This window comes from Bombus terrestris, chromosome 16 (assembly GCF_910591885.1).
Source record: "Bombus terrestris chromosome 16, iyBomTerr1.2, whole genome shotgun sequence".
Classification (NCBI taxonomy): domain Eukaryota; kingdom Metazoa; phylum Arthropoda; class Insecta; order Hymenoptera; family Apidae; genus Bombus; species Bombus terrestris.
The window spans coordinates 3,516,165-3,536,383 of record NC_063284.1 but is presented as its reverse complement, the minus strand read 5'-3'; the positions used below and the strand labels follow the sequence as shown (position 1 = coordinate 3,536,383).

Genomic DNA, 20,219 nt, shown 5'->3' with positions numbered 1-20,219 from the left:
AATTAAGAAAAAAGTCTTTTTAATAAATCGATGATATTTACAAGTTTTGTGTATAATATTGAGATGTAAGTTTTGTCCGTGATAATTGCAGCGCTGCTAAGCTGTAGGATGTCGCTGATGGGGTACGGCTGTTTTTCTTCCACTTTTGATGTGTAGAAGAAAAATCGGACTCTGGTCGCCGGGATTCGAACCCGAGTCCCGAATGTTCGCAACCTAAGGCGCTAACCACTGCGCTGTCATCGTCTGACACTAGTTAGTGTCGAGGTATTTGCTATTGAGTGCCGCCACAGTATTTACAAGTTTCGCGTCAGAAGAAATTAGTCTTCAATCGTTTGTTGTTTCATACTGGTGTATATAATCGGCTTCCTACTACAACGTTATTTCCATTTTATGTTTAATTTGTCCGGACTTTTATCACGATTCACTTACGTCCATTTTGTCCTGATCTTTTTCTCCGGAATAATACTCATTATTTGGTTCAACTATCTTATCAGTATCCTGTGTATTTTGCCTGGAGTCAGGGTCAGGTTCTGGTTGCCTTTCTTCCTCTGGAGGCAACGCATCGCATGGAACATCCTGCATTTGGACGCTTGGAGAGTGTTGAATCATTTTCAAGTTATCATAAACGTGTCTCGTAATAGCCTCCAAATACTGTTTGCTATTCGCATTGTCTTGTCTGGTTACAACATCAGGATGCAATGTAAAGTCTGGTGCGAAGTATTCCAGGTATTCTGTGTAGGGTAGCTCATTACTGATTTGTTCATCGACGAGCAAAGAGGTTTCGTAGGTCCAGCAACGCGCGACATTACGCAATGTATATCCTCCTCCTCCAACAGTAAGTAATGGCACATTTAGGTCTCTCACGAATTTCACACATTCTCCATGACCTTTTGTGCTCAAACTGAAACAGCCAAGACGATCATTTGCGAGCGAATCTGCTCCACATTGTAGGACTATAGCAGTTGGTTGGAAGAACTCCATTACATGAGATATAACAGGCTTAAATACTTGAACATAAGATGTATCATCAATGCCCTCTTTCAAGGGTACATTAACAGAATAATATCGTCCACTTTCTGCTCCGATTTCATACATATCTCCAGTACCAGGAAAGAAGTAGTTTCCATACTTGTGGAAAGATACTGTCATCACTCTATCCGTGAGATAAAATGCTTCTTGTACTCCATCCCCATGGTGGACATCTATATCTATATAAAGTACTCTAGCATGGTATTTCAACAATTCTAAGATTGCTATTACGATATCATTAATGTAACAGAAACCAGAAGCTTCAAATTTCTTTGCATGGTGCAGCCCTCCACTCCAATTAATAGCAATGTCACAGCAATTATTATTCAGTTTTGTAGCACCTTCTAGAGAAGCACCCGTGTACATGGAGCAGAAATCAAATAATCCTTCAAAAACAGGACAGTCATCACCTACGTTAAAGTGACTTAGATATTTGGTGTATCCTTGCAAGTTTTGTGGGGTCACTCTTTGTAAAAATTCAACATACTCGTCTGAATGAAAGCGACACATATCATGGGTGCTTGCACGATATGGACGATAGATCTGCATCTTCTTGTGCAAACCATAATTTAATACCAAACTGTGGATTACAGCAAGTCTGTGAGGCTTCATTGGATGTCCGGGACCATAATGGAAATTTCCTACGTCTGGATTGTAGAAATATGATACCTTTTTGTTGTAACTCATTTTGAGGTTAGTTCTTTGGGATAGGTTATCAAAATGTACGAGTGTATATTTATATAATGTAAAGAAATATTTTTCCTTCATCAAACTACATTTACAACATCGTCATGAATAACAAAATAATTAAAATTCTTCAATATCTTTTGTATATGTAATAATTGGCCCTTATTTTTAGAATGTCACAATGTAACGCTATAAGAATCAAATAACACACAAGTATCTTTTCAGTCAAAAGATCCATCGATTAGAGTAGAACAAGAAGAATTTTACATTCAACTTCCATTGAACAATGAACCACAAATAAACAAATAAAACTAAAAATTATAACATTAGCACTTGTAACGCATGCACAAATATAGTTAATTTTCCACGCATCGCTCTGACAGTTTTTTTATTGCCATTTACAAGCATTTTAATTCTAACTAATTTCCCCTAGATTTTGATCACGTGGTTTTATTTATCTTCGCCAAATGCTAATTCATTAGACGTGATGATATTTAAAAAATCACAACAAACATATACTTTTGTAATACCTTTCCCATCCTTTTAAAATATACTACTTCATATAATACTTACAGTAAAACGAATATTGTTGGAATTTACCAATGTTTTTCCTAAAAAACATATTATTATTTTATTATTACTTATTGTTAGTTATTTATTTTTTCTATGATACTCGTAATTTTAAGTTCAGTTAAGCTAAGTGCTTTCATAAATATAATTTAAAAAATGTAATGTAGGCAGAAAATTATTTTACTTACTAAATATTATAGAGTACTGTATTTGGATATTTTATAATTTTTGCATTTCGCATGCATTTTGTGCGTTGTGACAAATTACTATTTCTTATAAATGTACAAAAATCCGCAGTGTAATAGTGATAACCTAAAATATAATAAAGAATGTACATACATACTTATATATATTATTATATATTTTTTTTTATTAGGATGAAAAATCGATACTCTTGCAGAGAATCAAGTGGCATACTTTTCAAATTTGATCACCTGTGAATCGAAATTTCATTGCAGTGTACAATGACTAGATCGCTGATGTTTATGCATTTTTGGGAAATTTAAAATCTTAAAAATTTACAAAATGCATATAATACATAAAAGTATCTAAAGTAGAATAGTTATTTTAATATTTAATAGATGAAACAAATTTCTATTTAGAATTTATTTCTTTAGTCATACTCTATTTCGTTATGTAATACTCTATAAACATCCGCATCCTAATAATGACAATTTACAAGTTGATTCTAAAGACGATGGAGAAATAGGCCAATTTCCATTAATTTTCAGGATGTTTTGAAATGGATGCTGTACCAAATTGATTTGATAGGCCGCAGCCATTCTTGTTTTCGAGACGTTGGCGGTTGGCAACGACGCTTCCAACGTATTCCAAGGGATGAATCGAATACTGCAGGTTTTTTTATTATTTATCCACATAGTGTTAATTAACATTTAAAAAGTAGTCGTTTCTATGCGTTAGAAACTGTAATTGACTGGCCAAGTAATAACAGTTTAGAAAGTATGCGGCCGGATTCACGTAGCGTTTCGTTCACGTTTCACCGGGAAGTTCTGAATGTCAAAAATTCACCGGAGATCACGAAAAAACTGAGACGGCGCCTCCAGGATCGTTTCGAGAAGGAAAAGCCCGGAGATTCTTGTAAGGAGAAAATGTCAAAAGATAAGCAAACAGGTGACCGTAGCTGGAACAATTTAAGTCTTGGAAATATGTCAGCGGATTCTAGACGTGCTCTGCGAAGCGGAGCCGAAAAGTTATCAAAAACTATATCTTCTGTACGTACAACTTTTGGAACTATTTCACAGGTGAGATAAATTCCCAAGAAAAAAGTAATAGTAATAATTAAGTTATAGATGTTCGTGCATATTTATGTTTTGACATATATATATAAAACAATGGAATTTAAATATAGGAATGTTTAATCTCTCTGTCTACTGCAATAAATACTTTATTTTAGATATTTTGTATGGTTTTGTATATTATGTTCATTGTATATATTTTATTATATTTTAATTGTTTGTGAAATTTATTTTTGTTAAATAAACACTAATAATATAGTCAGGGGAAATGTCCAAAAAGTCAAAGTAAAATTCATTATCATTACTTTTGATTTCAAACCATAGTTCATATCATGATTTTCTTTTTGGCATTTTAAAGTATTCCTTATTAAATATCTTCAAAGCTTATTAGCTCACTATGGTATACAATCAGAATGATTTGTTGCTTTGATGTTTGAGAATAAACATGCAACTGCAAACTATTCATAATGCAGAAACATTCACAGTATAATAATAATCAAATAAAAGAATAGCAATATTGTATTCAATAACAATATGATTAAATTCTCTAAATCAATATTATTTTATTTATTGCATAGAAGTTTAAGAGTTCCACACGTAGACGTCAAAGACTGGAGGAGCAACAATCTCCAAATAGCATTTGTAAAATGCAAACTCCCCAGACGCGTTCTCGCCAGCTCCTTGGTAGAACACCAACAAAGCTTTATAGTCCTTTTGGCATAGAATCTCCAAGACATGCGTGGAACAAAGAGAACAATGAAACACCGGTGCATACTCCTCCAGGAATGAATACACGATATATCCAATGTAGGCCATTCCGTTTCACCAGAGCTAAAGGATTCTCTATGTTGAGATAAAATCTCCTTCTTTAGTTATTCTTTTCTTAAATGTTACTTGAATGATCTCTTTAATTCCCAGCAATGTATTCAGGATTGTGTGCCTTGTGCAACGTACAAGAATGAATTATTTATTCAATTTTAATTAAGCTAGTGATCTACTTTGACATATTTGTATCTCTCTAACATGTTATCTATGATATCAAACTGCTTTACATGTACATGTAATGTATAATCTATTTATACTTTTTTATACATATTTATATTGATAATTATTATTACTGCAATATCGAATAAAGAAGAAGCATAAGGAACTCTTTAAGTCAAACGTATTAAGCAATTAATCTAAACAAGATATTTAACTTTTCAGTTATAAGATTTTAAGAAACGATAGAAGTTAGCGCTCCAGAAGGAACTTAACCTTTACGCGATCAACTACTGTTCACCGATATTCTTCATACAACTCATTACATCTAATTAATTTGTATTTAATTTCTCATCTGTTTCAAATAAAACAAGACGATTAGGAACTAAGAAATCTAACTTATACGAAACATCAACATCTACACAAAATTTAAGTAATCTAACCTCTACGATCAACTGTTATCAATCTTCCTACGATTCGTTACGTTTAATTATGTATTTAATTTCTCATCTGTTTTAAACAAAACATGACATGGATAAGGAGATTGTAATCGTATATTTCCCATATTTATTATTCGTGCTTTGTTTGTCATTTATTACGAAGCGTCGCAGGTGGTAGTAACCTGAACGATTTCAACTCACTAGCGAGCGAAATCATCTGTGCAACGAATTTGCAGAAAAAATTTTCTATGGAGTGTTAGAATTGCATCTTGGAAACTGATTAAAAAATTCGAAGCAATCTCGGAGCGGGAACCACGGTATATTTCATTATAGTTAGTGCGCACGTGCATGTTGGTAACGCAGTCGTGAAAAAAGGAAATTTCTATAAAATGCGCCAGTGCATCCGAAAAGCATCGTGAATGCGACACGACCGATACGCGAAAATGAAAAATCGCCCGCTACGACAGAAGATACTCTAACACTTAGTGTTATGTTTCGCGTACGCTCGGGATGGCCACACACGAGCAAAACGAACGTATGCAAGGCAGTATGAATCCCCAAGCGGGGTAAGTTTCCTATTTAAACTTGATTTTCTTAGCTGAAAACATTTTACGTTGACAAAAAGATCGAAAAAATTGCTTGCTAACAATCTATTGCGTTTTATTAGTCATGGAATCTATATCGAGGTTAGAAATTGTGGTCGTTGTATTTTTAATACATAAAACTGTTGTTTACATATCTTAACATTATATTTTTATATCTCTTGAAAGTTTAGATGATATTTATTGTATTGCTGTTTCTACTTTTGTTTGGTGTATGATAATTTTGATGAAATATCGAATTTTAGATAAACCGAAGGAACGATCGTGTTAAGTTTCCCGGAAGTAGGCTCGTGGTGGTAGTGTATAATAGCGCAATGCAGTGGCTTGAGAACTTAAGAGAGACTGGATTTTTAGAATTTTTAGAATACCTACGTATATAATGAAATATCGATATCTAAAATTATTATTAGTAGACTGTGTACTTTGATGCACTATTATATTTTTATAAACATAACTAAGAAAACAGAATTTAAATAGAAAGTTGTTTTATCTACTAACAATAAATATTATAATAATTACCCTACTTTAGATATTTTACATAATTTTGCATAGTGTATGGATTCTGCAGACCTTTGCACCCTTAAATTTCCTCCAAATGCATAAACAGCTACTAATAACTAGACCGAAGATTTTTATACATTTATGCAAAATTTTAAGATATAAAAATGCAGAGAATCTACGTAATATGAAAAAAATACCTATATAGAACATCCAACGTATACTGTTTTCTATATCTTCTCTTATACTTGATAGATAAAACAATTTTCTATCAAGGTTCTAGTTTTTTAAATTAATTTCTCTAAAATACATATTTGCATAAAAATTTGCAATTTAGTTATTAGATACGTTATGCACTTATTTTGAGCAGCGTTATCGCCTATTTTCCCTTTTCTTATATGTAATATACGTATAAATAGGACAAGTATAATGCAGATAAATTCCACCGATTAAAAGAGTAACCTCGTTTCCTGAAACAAAATAGGGTGTAAAAGAAAAATGACGGTTGTGCGACCCAAACAAGAACAAAGTATGTCGGTTCTGGTTTCGTAAAATCTTACTGCGATAGGATTGTACAAGCTTTTTCAATATCACGTGAAACTCAAGCTACATAGTAAAGTCGGGCATTAAATTTGCGATGTTCGCAGTTCCTTATTGGGAGGCATTGCCAAGGTATGTTTAACAAAAATGTGTTTGCAAATTTAGTTACGCATCCATACATAATATATAATAATAGTGTTCAAAGAATTAAATTTTCTGTCGTTTGCGTAGAAGTGGTACATTAATTTTATTTATAAAATCGCGGCTATAATTCTTTTTAACGATTTTCTGTATGAAGTGTCTATTATGAACATTAAGAACAGAATAATTTTGAAAACTAGTAGTCATAGATTTATTCTATTTAAAAATCGACGTCGAAAGAATAGAATAATGAGAGAAATTGGCATAGGCCCCGGATTCGTGTAAACATGCGCCAGAAATTTAGGCGGGATGTCCCGCTTCATGCGCATCCCCATTGTACTGGGCGTTTCATTTGTTAGGGAGTTAATATATGTACCTAGTAATACATATACATACATGTAAAATTTCGATAATAATATTAGATCAATTGTGCAAAACGGTCCCGTACAGAGAAACAATTACAATTTTTTGTGAAAAGATTTTTGATCAAACATAACATATATTTTATATTTATATAAATTATGTCTTGTATTTTTAAGTAATACTTCTAACTTGTGAGCTTACTAATATTATTAGTTAATTGAGCTCTTGCACCATATCTCATACTATGTATGTACTTGTAAAATTTCGTTCGTAATATTAATTCAATCGTACAAGACAGTTCCCTACAGTGGAAATATATAACCACTGTAAAAAAGTTGTTAATCAAGCATATATAATATTATTGAATATTTATATAATAATATTTTTTACTTCTAACTACAACTTCTAATTTTTAAATTTACTAATATTATCAATACTAAGGAAGAGGTATTTCCATTCTGGTACTAATAATTATAACGTGTACATATATTATATATTATAATATAATTATAATTACTATACTGAATGTAATTATATAATATATTAATAATATTAGTCGGTAAATTATTGTGCTGGAAAGGTCTTATTAATAATATTAGGTACAGATTTGAAATGTACCAACGAATTGAAACACTCTGTAAGTTTGTTCGGAGTGAGAGTAGCGTAGTGGGGTAGCGTGCCGCGAGAGGGTGCCGCGCGAGGCAGGTCAGGGCTGGGGCTCAGTACGTTTGCGTACGCCGTGTCGTTCGCATCGTGTTGCGTTCCTCCGCGATTCTTCGCTCGCTAACTACTCCATTTCTCTATGTATCGAGCCTTTCTCTGTGAAATCAACTGAACCACACTAAGGACCATCGACGTATGATAATCAAGTGTGTGCATTATTCGTGATGGTGCAACGATTCGCTTACATAATTATTGGCGTGCATTAAGCCAGAGAGTTGCATATACGCGCGTGACACGAGTGAGAGTGCGTGCACTGCTCCTTTTCGCTGATCTTCTCCTACTATACACGTCAGTTTCTTTCTTCATATCTTCTTCCCGCTTCGGTATGTATATCTTATTTCCACACTCCCATATAACCACTCATTAAACTAAGGTTTATATCTTCAGGTCCGTCTGTCCTTTTCCGTCGCCTGCTCTGGTGCCCTCTTTTCCTCTCACTCCCTCCATATTCTGACAGCTTGGTCGATTCACGAATCTGCCGGGCCTTTTCCCCGGGCTTCTTCAAAATAAGGCCAAAGGGTTACTTTCTCTCACTCAACTTCTAATTCTGATTTCCTTCTCTTTTTTTCCCTCCTTTATTTTTCTTTCTCCATCTCTTTCTAGCGTTGACTCAGCCGTTACATTACCTCGAGAGAATTCATCACCGAGTCGCTAATGAATGACAACGAAATGAAGAAACGCGTTCTCAAGTCGCTAATAAAAATCGAGCACGAGCGCGTAAATAATAAACAAAACCAGACACAAGCGATCGAATACGCGGAAGTTCTCGTCAACGAAGCGTGCTCTCCTCCCCCTTTTTTTTCACAATTCGATGAACGTGCTTACGAATAGAGAAACATTGCTACATTGAAAAATAGATACCCTCGTTCTAGGACACCTTCACGGGTACTCATTGTTAAAATCGTATTAAAATGGAGCTAATTTTTTAGTCAGTTTGTCCATTCATATACACATTTATCACCTCTGTTACATTTTCATGTAAAAAGGTTATGATACATAAGCATTTTATATAGGAGTACACTAGTATTTGCATTATATCTGGAAATTGAACTATTATATGTTACTTTGGTAGCTGTTTGTTAGCTAAGTGATATCTTTCTGTTTAGTTTCATGATTGACATGCTACGTTATTGGTTTGATTTATGTTGGTTTCATTCATGGCTACTCTTGCTGGTTCCGTTTTGTCCTTACTTGCCTTTGTTTGTTTGTTTCTGACACACAGGTCTGGCATCATATACATATATGTATATATGCAGATTTATTTTCTATTTATTTTCAATTGCTTAAAGAAAATGAGAGCATTCAAAAGCGCAGACAGAGCAACGATCATGGCATTGCACGGGGAAAACGTAGTAATGATTTTGTTTATATTTTTTGTATTTGCTGACCCCATCAACGATTATGCTGGGACCTATCAGGTGGAGTACGCAGCAGACAGAGCCGCAGAACTCACAGCCAGCAACAACAGATCAACAAGAATCACAGAATCAAACGGAGAGTCAGAAAATAGAACAAGAATTTACCAAAATGACAGATCAACGAGAACAACAACCCCAGCCACAACAGCAGCAGCAACAACAACAACAACAAACCAAAGGCAATGAAGAACCAAGAACAAATTTGATCATCAATTATCTTCCACAGAGTATGACAGAGAAAGATCTTTATAGTTTGTTTGTAACTATCGGACCTGTGGAATCTTGTCGTGTTATGAAAGATTATAAAGTAGGTTCATTACATGAAACTATAATCAGTTTATATATTTTTACAAGAATCTACATTTATCATTTTATTTTATAGACAGGATATAGTTACGGTTTTGGCTTTGTTAATTATGCAAAAGCAGAAGATGCAGCCACTGCTATAAGTACTTTAAATGGACTCCAAGTCCAGAATAAAAGGCTAAAAGTGTCTTTTGCACGGCCATCTGGTGAGGAGATCAAAGAAACTAATCTTTATGTAACAAATTTGCCAAGGTATATTATGATATTTCATATAAATTTATCTATTAGTAGATAAAAATTGGAACATATAGTAATGATATTACATCATGTTTGTTTCAGAAATATAACTGAAAGTCAGATCGATGATATATTTAGCAAATACGGAAATATCGTGCAAAAGAACATTTTAAAAGATAAGCTCACTGGATTGCCAAGGGGTGTAGCATTCGTGAGGTATGTTTCTTTCACTCTTGTAGCATCCCATTCTCAAAATCATCTAGTATTATCAAGTAGTCTAGCGAAAATGTATTACAAAGAGACAGTTCCATTTAGCATTAAATGCAAATTGTCATGCTAATGAAAAATATAAGCTCATACATCTTGGCGCATTGCCATTCTTGTCATAATTAGTAACATAACATCCTAAGCTGGTAACAAACTATGATGGAAGTATTCATAGAAATGTATTCTTTATGTATTTGGTTGATCAATTACATTTTTATTGTTTTCATTATATGTACACCATGTGCTTAGAAAATTGGAACAGTTATTAATTGACAGATGCAGCTGTTGATACATAGTAGACAAAAACTGCCTAGTCATTATGCAATTCGTATCCGCGCGTGTTGGATACCTGTATTTATTTTCCGAGATCTTTGGTGCCAAATTATTTTTGTACTGTTCCTCTACCGTTTGTTTCACTTGCATAATTTCGATTTACCGACCACTGACCTAGTTAGCCATCGTGAATTGTGCATGCAACTAGATTTCTGGTTTGTTGTAGGAAAATAGTCTGGGAAGTATGTCAAGCATCTGGAAATAGAATCGAAACTAGTTTGACAAATTTCTTAATTTTGGCAGATTTAAGGACTCGTTAACTCGTGTTCTATATAGCACGCTCTAGATAGTTCTTTCAATCTCAACCTCATACGTTATTACATAGATCTGGCAGGGGTTACTCGCGTCCATTGCCAAGTAAACCTTTTTGGTTGATTTTTAATTTTTGATTCTGGTTACTGTGTCCCTATAGATTCGACAAGCGGGAAGAAGCACAAGAAGCGATCGCACGACTACACGGTACGATACCAGAAGGTGGATCAGAGCCACTTAGCGTAAAAATCGCGGAGGAACACGGAAAACAGAAAGCTGCATACTACGCTGGATGGCAGGCTGGTTACAACCAGAGTCGAGGTAAGTAGTTCCGATTTTCTTGATAGACAATTAGTCTTGCCCGAGTTTCTTTCGTTCTCAACCTGACAGTAGAAATTACTTCCTTGAAGAACAGATTGTAAAAATACAAATTTTATAAAGAACATTATGTATTATAAATCTTAATTTGTGAATAATTATGATATTTGATTTTTACTGACAGGTCAGATCTGCATTTTGGCTTTCTATGAATCTTACTAAAATCGCAGTAAACCATTGTTTTGTTATCGGCATATGTTGAACCGTAGAAGCACTAAGATTTTGAAAGATCATTTTTCCATAGAACACATCTCTATTCATTCCTGTCTCTATCGTTTTCTCTCTCTTTTTCCTTAGTTCCTGATTTTTTCAAATTGTCGTGTTAGTTTTCTCCGTTTCTTTTCTTTTTCTTGCGATGATACGCGCGTAATTGCGAGAACAGAGGGTAATGGTCATTGTAACAAATTTTGTAACGTAGTTGCAAGGTGTACAAAATTTCTATGTCTATCTGAAACACGTTGTCCAGGATGCGAATGATCTCTTCCAATTTGAAATTTTTCTTCGACAGAGCGTTCGCATCATTGACGGCGTGTAAATGTGAGATCATGTCTAACATTTGAATTGTTTGCCAGATATGGCTGCATCTAAATCAATGTACAGCGAAGATTGAAAATGCTGTTTGCGTTCTAATGCGCGCAACGAATAATGCAGCAGATTCTCTGCGAATGTGTGGAGACACGTTTCTTGTCGCGCCTGTTTTGTTTCTCTGTGTTCTTTCTGTTTTTGTTACAAGTTTTTTTTGACTTTGTGCGCATGAGATTGTTTCACGTGAAATTGAAAAATAAGAAAAGAAAGAAAAAGAAAAAAAAAAGTAAGAAACATAGAAGATCTCTTCTGACAGTGGTGTTCAGTTGATGAAAGAATGAAAAATCTCCTTGCAGACGGACCCAAAAGACAGTATTAATGAAACAGACAAGAATGCAAACATGTAGTGTCGCTGTGATAGAAATGTTTTTGTGTGTGATGATCTTTAGTGGACAAAAAGCAAGAAATGAAAAGAAAAAAAAAAAGACTGAAATATGTCGTATCCTGCTAGAATCAGTGGCAGCTTGTGATTATTGAAAGAAAAAAGAGAAACACTCGCTAAGTTGTATTCTGCACACAAGGCTGGTTTTTTAGAAGTTTGTTTTTTTTGGACATTGCCTGGTCAACGAAATTGTAACTCTGTTTTTCTAGTTGCCGATGCTGCTGTTACTATGTTGATTTTGCCTCATCGTTTCTCAAATTTGTTCAAACCATGCTGTGGAGCATCATCCTAGTTCTATACATTTTTGTGTCAGCAAATTATTGTATAATTATGTACGTCTTTAAGCTGTTTTTTGTACTTTCTTTTGGTAAGACATACCGTTTCGTATTACATATACATATATGTTTTGTTACTTATTTAAGACTTTGGAAATACATTTTCTGTTTAAGAAGATATTTGTTGCTTCCTCTTATGATCCTTCAATGATGAACGTGCGTGCGAGATACTTGTTTTTTTTTCTTTTTATGTCTTTCTAATTATAATTAATTAGGGCTTAAGGTTTTTTTTAAAACACAAGGAAATATGTATGTTCAAAGGAAATATGTACGTTCTGAGTAGGATTCTTTGTAACACGATGTTTTGGGATTTGCTTATACACTGCTCAAATTAAGAATATTTTTGAAATAATATAAGAGAACTACATAAATCAATTCATCAAAAGAATATTATGTTCCCTGTACGAAAGAATTTGGAGCAGTGTATAAAGTACGCAGCTCTCCTGACACATAAGTTGTTGTATGCCTGCGAATAATTATTATTTAATGAGCGTCGTTGCTAATTTATGGTTAGTTCTGGACAAATTGCATTTGCAGAAACGTGTGGCTTTGACAGAAAACTTGCTCAGTGCATGGCTGTGTCCTCTTTCAAGCGATTATCATATACAGTAGTGGACAGATGTATTTAGATAAATAGTTTCCTCTTCATATCTGACATTATCATATTTAAAGGTCTAAGTCTAATTTACTAGGTGGATAATACGCAAATTAAACAGACATAAAGAATTTTTAGGCTTACAAGCGTTGCACTGCCCACCTATTTTAATGAAACTATTTGTCCAATTGCATTTGTCTCCAAGTGTTTCGTATAACTCTTTAACATGAATCATTTTCATTTCTATGCTCGCCAATCCACAAAGGAGAACGTCTGTACCCAACCAGGAATAAATACCAGCGTTATGCGCATTACCTTTATTAAAAGAAGAACGCAATTTCTTGTTTGGTACTCGTTGTTACCCTTGCAGTTATGATACTATGAATTCCTATTGGTGTAATGAGATTGGCATGATTAAGTGCGCTTAATACCAAGCACAATTGTTACTACCGTTAATTGTAACTGGAGAAAACAGATTCTTAGACAGGAGGAACAAACTGTTGCTTTCTGATTCAATATTTTAGGATTAATTCTTTTTTCTATGTGAATCCTAGCTTTGTTCGACTTTGCTTTTGTATTATAATAACAAGATGTAAAGTTCCTCAGGCTTAAGCCTGATCTTAACACAAAGCACAACTGTTTGTAATTCAATAAACAACCACACAATTTGCTCAACGAATGTAAACGAGTACTTTGTAATCTATCAGGCAACAAGTCTGTGGTTCGAAGACTCTCCTCCAATAAAGAGGAGCTTTATGATACGGTTTTACTGCTAGCAGAGTTTGATTTAACACTTTGACACAAAATATAGGAGACACTCATTAATTAATCTTATATTGTATCAAATATAACTGCTCAGAAAGTTGATTACTGTGTTAACAATGGATAGTAGTGTCCAATATTTTGATGGTCAATGTGTTAAACAAGAAAAAAAGAGGACGTTTCTGGGTTTTACTTAGATAGAACTATTAAGTAGTGCCCAGTTTAATAACTCAGAATAGCTAGACGAGTCCTTCCTTGCAAAGGTTGCACAATTTTTACGACTGTCCGTTAATCGATACTTTGTTCATCGTGTTCACTGATATCGATTTCTCAGTGGACTGTATAGATAGTAAAGTATGTATATTCATTCATCCTGTAAGACGAATCGCGACTATCTATTCTCATTAGATAAATTATACCTCGTCTTGTAAAACTAATGGATGAAATTTGCCGACGAAAATTGTCTTTAAAAAAATAATTCGAACAGTAGACAAGCGAATAGGCTTGAGAAGAAGCATTGTATTTGGTGATATGTCGTTGCTGAAGCAACAATATTGAACGAAAGGAAAAATGGCAATCGTCCTTTCGAATTGATCGCCATTTTTCCATATTATAAAGTTAAACGATCTTCGCTGTTACTAACTTTCGTCCTTTTAATGCTAAATACATAAATATAAATATATATATTATATATATATATATGAATCGGTCGAGAAAAAATGGTGAATTTCGAATTAGCTAGAATATATGAGAAACACACGTATCTCCTACGACCCTGACAATCGTTCCTTTTTTTAGTCGATTTTTCGCGTCTGTTCGAAGTATAATTATGACATGGACGCTTTCGATATATGATCCGTATTGACGTTATAAAATAATAAATCTCCCTTGGTAGGAGGTACGATTCATCTTCCTCCTATATTAATAACACGTTCAGGTGCATGATCAAGAACGGGAGTGCATGATCTTCTTTCTTCTTTGAATAAATTGTTTCTTTATTTACACAAGATTCAAATTTATTTATATAAAATTATATATGTTATAAAAAATTGAAATTGTAATAATAATGTGGATAATTAACACAAATAAAGATGATTAGTATTGAATAGTCTGTAGAGAAATGATTAGAATGGTTGGTTTCTCAGTAAGTTAGCTCAGAGTTCAGTTGCTGCAGATTAATAAGACATTTTTCAATCAACTTTTTCAATTATTATTATTCAGATGTAATGTACCTAATAAACATAAGATATAATTTGACTAGCGAGAATGAATTTAATTAATTTAAAATGAGTTAATAGAAATCTGGAAAATGCTTGAAAAATGGAAATAATAATCAAAAGAAAGACAGACTTTATATATAGGATTATGCATTCCCGACTGACGAAAAATTTGGGATTTAGAAAATAGAAACTCTTTAGGAATTTAATATTGCGAATGCGCCGGTATTTGAGCCCTTTGCACACAATTACGTCTGTTGTAAAATTCCTATCGCTGCGAAATTCGAATTAAAGAACAAGTAAAAGACAGACGGATCGGTCGCTGCGATAGGGCTGAAAAAAGAGGAATGGTAAAAAAAAAAAAAACGGGAAGCTGGGATAATTTAACACCGAGAATTTAATTAGTACTTAAGTTAGTCGGGTTAATGAGTAAGATTTTCAAATATTCCTTTAGAATATATTCATGTTATGAAATGATCTCACGTTGTTCTTTCTAAAAAAGAAAAAAAGAAAGAAGAAGAAACCGAAAGAAAAAAGGATTTGAAACGAATAAAAATAAGAATGGAGATTATTTCAGAAAGATCTAAAAATTCCCTAGGAACTCTGGTAATAATAATAAAATTTAAAAAGTAGAAACGAATCGTTCCCATTGTTGCAATAATATCGAATGAGAGCAATAAAAATGATTACGTTTATGGATGAAAGAACGACGCGAGTGTTCAGTGTAAATAAATCGAAATTCTAATTTTTAACTTAACATGTTAAGTAGTAAATTGTAAGGTCTAACGGATCGAAGATTGTGCGAAAATGGTTATAATCCCGAAGTCTAGTAGCGCTAACGATGGCTGTGATATGGAATAAGGAAATAACTAACGAGAGAATGAACAAAAAAAAAAAAAAAAAGTGGAGTATCCGGGATATACAACGGATAAAAACTTACTTCTCTTTTCCTCGCTCTCTTGCTTTTTCTCTTCTCTCTCATTCTCTTCTTCTTGAGTCGAAAAATCACCAGAAAAATTCATCATTCAATTCCTATATTAAAAACTTCAAAAATTTATTCAGAACACGTAAAAATATTACTCTAGAAAAATTATAATATGTGGAATTTGAAGTAAAAGTTGGGAAAAAATGTCGTAAGAATTTATCATTTATCTAGAAAGATTTTTACAGAGTAACTTGAGAGCGATGAAATTGGAGGGGACAGAGAATTATGTCTCGGTTGAAAATGCCTGCGACATTCCCAATAATATATTCATCATCGTATTTTTCTTTTTCTTCTACCGAAACAAATATTAAAAAAAAGGAGAGAAAATCGAAAAAACACGGTTATGCGATCAACGTTTTACTGTAATTAATTGATCTCACTTTATCGAAAATTAGATTCGATTCTAGCGTTTAAAATGATCGACATATTTGCAAGATGCAGAGTGAACCGGAAGTGGCGCTATCATCTGCAAAATAACGCCCCCCCTCCCAACTATTCAGAACTGATCGTAATTACCAAGCACAATTTTTCTCTTGTAATTCATTGTTTTAAGCGGAGAAGATATTTGTAACATAACCTAATTAAGCGTTTCTTTTCGATTTCCAGTTCACTCTGCGCACCTGTAAAGAGACACACGCATACATGATACACACACAAGACACGTTACATTGATATAGTAGAGAGCTACAACTATGTACATGGTATATGGGTAGACTAAACGACAATTGTTGTACGAACATTTCCATTTAAGAAAACGTGTGTTCAACGTACGAAATACGTGCGTCGAGTCGTATCGAGAAACTGGCCTAACAACGTACTTATGGCTTTTGTGCTGATGATATCCCACTTATCCAATATAGTTGGTTCCGATATATCATCATTAGACTGCGGATTTTTATTCACTTATGGAAGATTTGAAGGTTGAAACATGCACACCATGCATATAATATGCAAAAGTATTGGGCTACCTCGTAAGTAACACAGTTTTTCTGACAATTATGTTTAAAAGAATGAAAGTTGTTACTACTGAAGTTTTATAAAATTGAGATAAAAATCTTCAGAAAAAGATAAAGAATTATAAGAAATAAAATCATACTGATTAACTATACCGGTCAATTGCCATCATGCAATGTTTTATTTTCATGTAGTATACAAAGATCAACGACCATATTACTTATGAGATGGTTTAATATATAGAATATTCGTATTTAAACGCTAATTAGGCAATACAGTATTCATTATAATACTTAGTACACATTTGAAACAAATTTCTATTTAGATACCATCTCTTTAGTTATGTTCATGAAAATCCGCAGTCTAATTATCATTATTACCCCACTCAACAGAGAGGATGCTTGAATTGCTTGAAAAAGAACGAACGAACGGGAATCATAGTCATCATCAGGACAAAACACGACAAGTTTGCTCGAGATTTTTTCAGACACGCCCCTCGCATAAGTATCTCATACCTTTCTTATTCCTTGTTGCTACACGGGTCTACGTGATTCTGTAGTCGCTCGTTAAATTTGATTAAAATGATTAGAAACGAACAATCAGCATCTGTCCACTTTATTCTATACACCATCTACCTGTTCATGTATATTCTCGCCGGTCTCCTTTAGAACTATTCCATTCTTAACCTGGAAATTGAAAGAAGAATTTTCATTTCTAAGAAAATTATTGATGATACTGATTAGTGAAATGTTTTCAGGTGCTGGAGGCGGCCTGGGAGGTGGAGGAAGGGGCAGGGGAATTGGTGGACCGCCAGGAATGGGCATGGGTATCAGTGGAGGTGGGCCAGGAATGTTAGGAAGAGCGGGAGGTGGTTTCGGGCCGCGTGGCGGGCCACACAGCAGTTTCCTCGGCGGAAGTGGCGGCCCTGGCGCCATGAGGATGGAGAAGATACACCCACATCGCTTCAATCCTATCGGTATGGGCGGCGGCTATGTGCAGTCCCACTTCTGGTGACCTAGCGTCGTCGACGACCTGGCTCGCAAGACAGCACCGGCTATGTACCTTTCTTCGTCCGACCGGAGACCAACCAGCGACGACCGTTGTCGTTCGTAACTCTGCCGAATAAGCATATGTTACCCTCGAGCGATCGTGAAATCAAGGAGACACCATGAAGACGCAACCAGGATCGATAAAAGGCTGCTCCGATTAAACAGTATAGAGACAAAAAGACACACAGGGTACAAGTTGAGCAGCCTAGCGTCCTTGTACTACGACTTCCCTCGTATGTCTCCAACGACGTTCAGCTCGAGATGCTTGAGGACTGACTGATCAAGGATGTGTAAATTATTACGCATAGTATTTAATGTTTCTACGTGCCTGTACCAAAGCTCAGAACACCTAGTATTGTACATCCGGCGATGGGTGTTCAGTCGTTAGACTTTGTTGAAAGAACGTCTCTTGAGGTCTTGCATATCGCCGAAGATGTTGTCTTGAACGCTTCGAAACTATGTGTCCACTCGAAGCCCTCCAAATAACGTAAATAAGTAACGTAACATAATCATGAGTGTTTAACGAGGTTAAAGATCGTAATTGTTGTATTGTGTCGCCATCAGTTTCTGCTAATTATTTTGTTTCGAGGTATTCAAGAGTCGCTAGAAGGAATAGCGCGAACATTTCGGAACGGTATATATCAGAAAGAACGTTTGATGACGATAAGAGGAGAGTATGATGCTGGACCCATCGCTATTTCTACGTCGCTTTTTATCGTTAATATCTTCTCCCTCTTTTCCGTATCTAGCTTTAATATCTTCGTTCCATTGTGCGTTTAAATTAATGGCGTTCATTACCGCCGACAAAATAATGATCCTCGAATGTTCTATTGCGTTAAGATACAAAGGGAAAGGTAAAAAAATGAAAGAAAGAACAAACAGGAAAAAGAACGCTTGGTTATCGAGTCTATGCCCATGTTAGGTCGAGTTTGGTTGAGACTCGGTAACAAAGTAACGCTGTGCTAAATTAGTTCTGTTATCGCGCCTCTGAGATCGTTGATAGATGAATTCTCGTGAGATTCTATCTTTCTTGCAATTGAAACGCGAACGCGATGCGAACAACCCTTTTATCCTGACTAACATTTAAGGAGATTGTTGTGAGGTATACTGCAGGCTAAAATCCAAGATATTTTCAATAACGGACAGCAAACTGAACTGGTACTCGATACTTTGAAACTGTTCATACCAACTGTTTCAATTGCAGATAGTCTTGCAATGATTGTTTCAATTAAGTTCTACCTAATCATACATCTTTTACCCGAGTTCTGTAAACATATATTTTAATGAATAGACTGCGAATATTCATGCATTTATGAAAAATTTATGAGTGCAAAGATACACATAATAGGCGAAAGTATATAAAATGTTAAGAGTAGCACTCAAATGATATTTGAGTAAAACAAATTTCTCTGTAGAATCCATTTCATAAAAATTTGCATAAATATTCGTAGTCTATTAATGAATTCTTACCTTGCTTAACACTTAATCAATCGCGCGCGCCACAGCGAGCTATACGTTTCTCATCGTAATGGACAAGCCAACCTATACCCTGTCTACGGCGCATTTTTCCAAGTAACGTTGACTATTATTCGCTACTTGAAAAACAAAGAAGTCTAAAAATTATTTAAGTGGTCGATTATATTTTGTGATAATGATTTTGTTTAACGATTTCACATATTTATATAAAACATCAAATTAAGTATATATTGAAAGTATAAAAAAATATAGGTAAAATTAAAAACATTAAAGATTATTAAAGATAAATAACACGACTTGAACGTGAAATTAAAAATTCATAATGTATCTTAATATTTTTTTATAGTGTGGTATCATTCGATTATAACTTTATCTAGTCATAACTGATAGTGTAACTTTTTAATTAATTTTAACACCACTAAATTGGTGTATTTTATTATATACTGTACTTTATAAAAGCAGAAAAAGTGGTGAAATTAATTGGGAACAATTTCAGGTAAATAATAACTGATCATAACAAAAAGAAAAAAAGAAAACGCGTTGTTAAGGTTAAAATGGGAGATCTCTTCGTTCGGTTATGTAGCGATGTACTTTAAAGTGTGGAGATCTCCCTATTCGGTTGGCTAAGTGTTAAGCTAAGAAACATAGATGATCAAGTACCTGTTGATTATTTTGCTGTAATCCTAATCAAGTACCTGCCATTAAACTGAATCTTTGCAAGTTTGTTAACAAGTCAGATAATTCTTGTATTTTTGGCCAGCAGAGTGCCTCTTATTGTAGTTCAAATCGAATAAGGATATACGATACTCGTGAAACAGTGTTTCTCTTAGCTTTGATCAGCTTCACGATCGCTCGAGT

At 34.3% G+C, this 20,219-nt stretch overlaps 3 protein-coding genes across 18 annotated transcripts; 2 read left to right on the top strand and 1 right to left on the bottom strand.

Moving 5' to 3' along the window:
- Window positions 1–2: 2 nt before the first annotated feature.
- LOC100649243 (histone deacetylase 3) lies at window positions 3–2,593 on the bottom strand. 3 transcript variants are annotated; one of them, XM_020868131.2, is made up of 3 exons: window positions 2,475–2,593; window positions 430–2,327; window positions 3–369 (listed from the first exon to the last, which is right to left on the bottom strand). In XM_020868131.2, exons 2-3 carry the CDS (start codon window positions 1,795–1,797, stop codon window positions 367–369), a joined length of 1,371 nt encoding a protein of 456 aa, XP_020723790.1. In that variant the 5' UTR covers window positions 1,798–2,327; window positions 2,475–2,593; the 3' UTR covers window positions 3–366. The 3 variants fall into 3 exon arrangements, with proteins under 3 accessions (XP_020723790.1, XP_048269041.1, XP_048269040.1); XM_048413084.1 differs by having other exon boundaries at window positions 3–1,439; window positions 1,517–2,327; XM_048413083.1 differs by having other exon boundaries at window positions 3–2,327.
- Window positions 2,414–4,700, top strand: LOC100649363. 5 transcript variants are annotated; one of them, XM_048413102.1, is made up of 4 exons: window positions 2,414–2,444; window positions 3,018–3,141; window positions 3,239–3,548; window positions 4,121–4,700. In XM_048413102.1, exons 3-4 carry the CDS (start codon window positions 3,249–3,251, stop codon window positions 4,397–4,399), a joined length of 579 nt encoding a protein of 192 aa, XP_048269059.1. In that variant the 5' UTR covers window positions 2,414–2,444; window positions 3,018–3,141; window positions 3,239–3,248; the 3' UTR covers window positions 4,400–4,700. The 5 variants fall into 5 exon arrangements, with proteins under 5 accessions (XP_048269059.1, XP_012175082.1, XP_048269055.1 ...); XM_012319692.2 differs by having other exon boundaries at window positions 2,415–2,444; window positions 3,191–3,548; XM_048413098.1 differs by having other exon boundaries at window positions 2,416–2,444; window positions 3,018–3,548.
- Window positions 4,701–5,327: 627 nt separating this feature from the next.
- LOC100649124 (sex-lethal homolog) lies at window positions 5,328–19,496 on the top strand. 10 transcript variants are annotated; one of them, XR_007226704.1, is made up of 7 exons: window positions 5,328–5,529; window positions 9,249–9,555; window positions 9,631–9,806; window positions 9,894–10,007; window positions 10,804–10,964; window positions 13,184–16,853; window positions 17,229–17,435. XR_007226704.1 is itself a non-coding variant. In XM_003403036.4 (6 exons), exons 1-6 carry the CDS (start codon window positions 5,474–5,476, stop codon window positions 17,848–17,850), a joined length of 1,071 nt encoding a protein of 356 aa, XP_003403084.3. In that variant the 5' UTR covers window positions 5,328–5,473; the 3' UTR covers window positions 17,851–19,496. The 10 variants fall into 10 exon arrangements, 9 of the variants coding, with proteins under 9 accessions (XP_003403084.3, XP_048269049.1, XP_048269048.1 ...); XM_003403036.4 differs by lacking the exons at window positions 13,184–16,853; window positions 17,229–17,435 and adding an exon at window positions 17,594–19,496; XM_048413092.1 differs by having other exon boundaries at window positions 13,184–17,435.
- Window positions 19,497–20,219: the final 723 nt, after the last annotated feature.

Excerpts from the sequence above, each read along its gene's own strand:
- LOC100649124 (XM_003403036.4), top strand. The coding sequence starts at position 5,474 with ATGGCCACACACGAGCAAAACGAACGTATGCAAGGCAGTATGAATCCC. Across the intron at positions 9,556-9,630 it reads GTGTTATGAAAGATTATAAA|ACAGGATATAGTTACGGTTT; the intron begins GTAGGTTCATTA and ends TTTATTTTATAG. Across the intron at positions 10,965-17,593 it reads TGGTTACAACCAGAGTCGAG|GTGCTGGAGGCGGCCTGGGA; the intron begins GTAAGTAGTTCC and ends AAATGTTTTCAG.
- LOC100649243 (XM_048413083.1), bottom strand. The coding sequence starts at position 1,797 with ATGAAGGAAAAATATTTCTTTACATTATATAAATATACACTCGTACAT.
- LOC100649363 (XM_048413102.1), top strand. The coding sequence starts at position 3,249 with ATGCGGCCGGATTCACGTAGCGTTTCGTTCACGTTTCACCGGGAAGTT. Across the intron at positions 3,549-4,120 it reads CTTTTGGAACTATTTCACAG|AAGTTTAAGAGTTCCACACG; the intron begins GTGAGATAAATT and ends TTTATTGCATAG.